Raw genomic sequence first — 6,000 nt, 5'->3', positions numbered from 1 at the left:
TATCACAGCTTCCGGTTACATTAGGAACCTCAAGTGACTGTCTATGTACAAGTCCACACTCGATTTGCATATGCGGTTTTCAGCCAGTGCTTGGCATGAGGGGTCCCGGGATACGCTGGGTGTAAGGAGGGCCGGCATTAGTTTAAAGCCCAATAGATTAAGCTGTGCTTAATGCAGCCAACCCAGGTGCCTTCCTCTAAAACATATGCCACAGGTGACAGAACTATTGAGATCTACCGGGCAAGGCCTGGGGTACAGGATATCACATTCCACATTTCAGTGACTGGCATAATTGCCAAAAATTTAATGAATAACACACGATTCTTATTTACCATGGCTGAGGGGCTAAGGTGTAGAGAATTGAGCCATGCAGTCTGGCCGCCTGCTTGGGCCTGGGATGTATATCTATCTGTTGCTATGGCAGGGGTTTGGGTGCAAGAATAAGGTCTGTGAGTGATTGAGTTTGACAGTTACTGGTAGTTTGTGCGTATAAATGTGTCAAACTCAAAAAAAGAGAGTTCACAAATCTTTTGGTTTGGAAGCTGATTGATGGTTTGCTTGTCTGTCCATGTCCACGTGTGCTTGTGAGTATGGGTGTGTAAATCCACGTGTGGGGGGCAGGTTCAGGAGCGTGCACAGACGCAAGTTGTTTGGTCTTCATGTGGTTATTCTCTTATCTCTGAACTGGTGAATCTGTAATGCATACATCTTTACTTAAGAATGCTCTTGTGTGTTGTTGTTTGTATGTGGTTGTAAATCTGTGTGCATGTGATGGCCTGTGGGTGTGGTGTGCTTGTATGGGGTGGTGTCCTTAATACATTTGGCAGTATGACGGTCTGCCTCAATGTGCAATTCAGGCAGTCTGTAGATATTCATTTGGTGTTTGACTGCCTGTAACTGTGGGTCTGTCTCACTGTAAATGTATGGTTCTGCTTTTGTGTTTCCATCCTATACCTCCATGGGGTTCACTGTGTTGCCTTTGACTAAGTTCAAGGTCCTGCCTGTTAGTGGTCACCCTTTCTCATGCAGGACAATAAAAGCCATGAGAACACAGGCAATTGCTAGGGTCATGTAGAGAGAAACCTCACATACCTTTTGTTACTACACCCACAATTGTGCTTATCTTTACAGGACATGGAGTCTTGTCAATGAGGATGCCACAATGGGGTTCACAGCAAAGCCATCTAACTGGCCCATTAAATGTCTGTACTGCCTATGTGGATCAATCAGGGTCTAGTACATCTGATGTCATCCACAATACAGGCAAGGACTGAAGCTTTCAGAAATTGGAAACACTCTAGAGGGACAAAGACAGCAGAGTAACATATGTACATCTGGTGTTTTGAAGAAATAGCACCTAAGTCTTTGCACAATTTCCATGGGGTTTCACTAGGAAATTCTTCAAATATGTTGCTGAAAATTCAGCTAAGACCTAAAAGGCAACTTCTGTGTGTAAGGAGAAAAATCTCTCTTGGGGATCACCTGATGTAGTGGACAACATTTGAAGACACCCAAAAATTTAAATGTAACCTCGCTCAATCAGATTGTCTGCCTTGAAAAATCTATTTGGGCGAAACATATGCAGAGCTATGCCGAGCCAAAATCCGAGTGGGATTCAGTGTGTAATCATATGTTTGATTCTTAATGCTTCACATGCATCCTCCATCTTGGAGTAGCTTTGAGTCTGCAATTACGGTTCCCAAAGCACTGTACTTCTCCAAGGTAACAAATAGATATCCTCGTTTTGTTCGAGGCTTCAGTGCCTTTCAACAAATGAATAGATGTATGTAAGGAACAGGATAGGTTCTGGCCTGACGGGAACACATTGAGCTGAAGTAAGGCTTAGACTTGACCACTTCCGCTATGTCCGGCAGACGAAGAGGCAACAACATGTGAAAGTACTGGGCGGCATCAGCCTTGCACTGTGGGTCACAAGTTTTGTGTCAGATGATTAGTAAACCTGGACTAAATCAGTTCCCAGCCCTCGTTACTTACATTTTCACCAGGTAAGAGCAAAAGGTTCTTTTGACCACAATCCAATTCCCTGATTCTGCAACGATATCAGCCGCACAAGTGCTAACGCACCCTTCCACCTCTTTAAATTCTTGCCTCAGCGTATCTTATAATAAGCACCAGGCCCCTAAAAAAAAACAACCATTCTGCTTGTCAATCAAAACAGGTGGGCATGTTGCTTTGGCCAACTGGAAATTGCAAAGCCAACAGACAGGACTTGAAAACTCAAGTGATCTTTTTTGAACCACCACCGGTATCACCTGTATCTGTCAACGGCAGCCATGTTTAGGGTTGTGTAGGTGCTAACCTGCCTGCCTCCTCCCACATGAAAATTAAGACCATAGGTTACAGTGCAGACAGGCTTTTCCCAACTTAGGTAGAAAGAAGAGTTGGTCTGCCCTAGTGTAACCCAGTAGGCTGAAGCTTTACTGAGAGCTACTGGAGTGTCGGAAGGACGTGGGATTTTGAATGCGTCCGGGGGTACCCTCTTTGCCAGCACTGGCTGTAAGACATTTTTTTAAAAATACAATAAAAAGGAAAAACAATAAAAAACACAATAGAACCCATAATTCCTGCCTAAAATTTCAAGCCTCCTTTAGAAGTGCAATCCACTGTGAGGGGTCAGATAAAAGTCACATAAACTAATTAGCACAAGCCTCCTCCCCTTTTTTCTCCCCACAAACCTCCCCCCCACCCCTTACAACCACTATTTTCTCTGTTTCCCATATCACCCGCCCACCCCATATCGCAGAGTAGAAAAATAAACCCCTTCTTGCTTTGCTGCTCTTTCTATAACTTTTCTCGCCATTTAATGGTTTGTTATATATATATATATATATTTTTAAATATATCTGTTAAAGTCCACTTGTAAACACCCTCTCACTGAGGGTTAAGATAAAGGGAAAGCCATCGGATCGATACAATCCCTACTACTAAGACTCAATAGCTTTATATTGCTTTGGAAACATGCCACATGAATCCTTCCCCTACCACAAAACACGCTCCTCTTCTGATCCACACAGTCTTTCCTCACACTCAAGTCCTCCCTACTATCCTCTTGTAAACCAATCATAAGAATGAAATGGACTCCGATTTCTTAAATTCGCTAGCAATAGACTCCGGGAATAGGGAGCCTGTAAATACGTGCCGCTATGGTACAACCATGGTGTAGGCAACACGAGGCTTCCAAACCTGGGCTTTCCACTTACAAACAATTGTAATTTGGTTGTGTTGACGTAAACCAAGACTACTGGCATGAGGGTCTGGAATACGATCTATGTAGTCCCTGGTGACACAAAGTCACTACTCTACAATGTAGCCCACAAGAGACAACAACTGCAGTGTCCTCAATTCGCACCCTACACATAGAAGAACAGAGATCTCTTATGATATTCTGTTCTGCGCTCTATCAGCTATTGAAAACGACATTCAGTGCTCCATCAAAAACATTCTCAATTATTTGAGGGAGAAGTGCTGACCGCTAGCGTCGCTGTACCTAGCCGATAAAAGAAAGGAGGATGAGCACCGAAAGCTAGAGGAATGAATTCTTGACATATCTCATAATACACAAACACACAACTGAGCCCCATCTTTTAAATATACTCTTCAAAGCAGGGCAGGTGCCAAGGAACCCTACCCTCGATGTGCATAGAAACTTCAGTAGAGAGTTGCACAGGAGGATTATTTCACACGGTTTCTGTGTCCAACAAATTCTCTGTAGGGAAAAACAACTGAAATTCCATGCATTAAATTATAAAATGTGGGAGGGGGTAAGCTGATCCATGAAAGTTACGTGAGCTGCTATGCTTCAACCTACAGAAAATGTCCAGATGAGTATGGTATTGCAGGAACCCCCACCGAGTGCTGCCACTGTGGTTGGAGAATCCTCACTAGAAACTCCTTTAGAAATGCGGAAGGCCGCTGAGAATCTGGGGTCTATTTCTCATAGCAAACCCTCCACCAAGTTATGAAAGCTATCACCTTAACTTTGGCCCGCTTTCCATCCAACCTCCCACCCTCATATTCTCATGACCCTAGAAACCGACTCCTTTGCTAATTATCCTCAACCCCCAAGAGTTTTGCCATTTCAAGTAAAGTAAGGGGGTTTTGTTTGGCCCACCCTAAAAATAAAATCTAGTTTGCAAATAGCCTTCCACTGATATGGGCAAGCAAGATGTCTTCCAAGTTTGTGTGTTACGAGAACACCTTTTTCATAAAAATATAATTGGCTTCAGAACAAGCACCCTCTCTCTGTCTGTTAAAACAATTTGAACAGTCAAGATTCTTTGAAGCTGGGAGAGAGACAGTCAAGATACTACCGTTATAAAGAGGAAAGTGCTAATTAGATTTTGTGACACCTCATTGTACATACATATATATATATATCTATTTAAATTTATATATATATCTTGCTTTTTTGGTTTTTATGAGAGTCTTGGGGCAATTTCCCCAGATAAGCTCCCTTCTACATTCTCTCCGGCTGGAGTTTCATTTCTGGAGCTATTCTCAAAGTGCATTTCTTGTCCGATTTCACGGCTGTCCTGCGCCACTGGTTGCGCCACTGGAACTGGGGCGCCTAGGCCTCCGGGGTTTACTGGTAGCGCGCAGAGCGCTAGGCCGCTGACGTCTCTCACCCGGGGCTTGCGACCCCGCCGGGATGGAATCCCGTTGCAGCCGTCCTTCTTAAGGTGCCTGTGCAAGTGGTCAGACCGGACAAAAGTCTTCAGGCAGCTCTCGCACTGGTAGGGCCGCAGCCCCGTGTGCACGCGCATGTGATTCTTCAGGTCGTAGTTGTGAGCGAAGGCAGCGCCACACTGCTGACAGAGGTAGGGCTTCTCCCCAGTGTGCTTCCGCATATGGACCTTCAGCTTGTCTTGTCTGTTAAGAAAGAAAAGAAACAGCATCTGAGCATCATTCTTTGGACACAACTAACCAATATGACACAAAGTGACAAATACACCTTCCTTAGGTTCCCCAACTCTGGTGCAACATGAACAACAATAGCACGATTCCCTAACTCACCTGAAACAGACAGACAATATCTTAGATTCTGTAACTCGGCTGCAACATTGATAACAATGGCTCAGATTAGGTCATATGGCTGCAACATGGACAACAATGGTCCTGATTTCCTAATTAAGATTCAACATGGACTGCAATTACCTCAGATATCCAAACTTGGTTGCAATCGGGGCAACAATAACCTCAGATTGCCTAGCTTTCTGCAACCCAGACAACGGACTCAGATTACCTTGCTCAGCCGCAAATCAGACAACAACGGCCTCAACGTTCATAGCTCCCAAAGACAATGGCCTCGGATTGCCTAATTTACCTGAGATAAGGAAAATAAGGCCTCTGGTTCTCATTTCCAATAGATACAATCACACACAACTCCTTAAAATAATGTGAAAGCATCTAATCACACTAAAATACATTAAAAAAAACCAAAATAATGTAACAAAATTAAAAATATTGAACAAGAGTACAGCTAATTGAGAACAGCCTCAGATAATTCAATAAACGTTCCTGTATTGAAGAAGAAAATACAAGTTTAATTTACATTATCTAGTTTCTAATAACTTGGTTTCGAATACAAATATTAAGGATTAAAAAAAAAATAATGAAATATTATCCCTATGTATGCCTTCCAACTACTCCGGGGTAACATATTTTAAAATAAAGTGAAGCATGAGGAGGCTTAAGACAAGCTTGGTCAGAGAGAGATTTTAAATGTAACATGTAAGAAGTAATGAAAAAGCCTATCGTTTAACATTTGCAATGCTTGTTGTTTGCTGGCATTGGTTTTACCAATGATGGACTAGCATTGCAATAGCAGTCATGGTCACCTTTGAGTATTTTTTGTATACTTACAAGAAAACTGTCACCTTTCATGTACATTGTGGTACCCCTAGGGGGGAAGTGCTGAAAATAATGTTCAGACAGCATAGAAGATTATTTTATATGCTGCCACGATTCCCACTAAGTAAT

The 6,000-nt window shown here is 42.9% G+C and overlaps 1 protein-coding gene across 2 annotated transcripts in view; it reads right to left on the bottom strand.

The window, feature by feature from the left end:
- Nucleotides 1-3,942: 3,942 nt before the first annotated feature.
- The window catches only part of ZBTB7A (zinc finger and BTB domain containing 7A), a 170,353-nt gene continuing 168,295 nt past the window's right edge, over nt 3,943-6,000 (bottom strand). Inside the window, exon 4 of one of the 2 annotated variants that reach the window (XM_086947088.1) lies at nt 3,943-4,890. In XM_086947088.1, the coding sequence (XP_086803214.1) occupies nt 4,437-4,890 (454 nt within the window). In that variant the 3' untranslated portion in view covers nt 3,943-4,436. The remainder of the gene's footprint in view (nt 4,891-6,000) is intronic. The other variant, XM_086947089.1, reaches the window with a different exon arrangement.

Source organism: Lissotriton vulgaris, chromosome 12 (genome assembly GCF_964263255.1).
Source record: "Lissotriton vulgaris chromosome 12, aLisVul1.2, whole genome shotgun sequence".
NCBI lineage: Eukaryota > Metazoa > Chordata > Amphibia > Caudata > Salamandridae > Lissotriton > Lissotriton vulgaris.
This window is presented reverse-complemented; position numbering and strand designations above follow the sequence as displayed.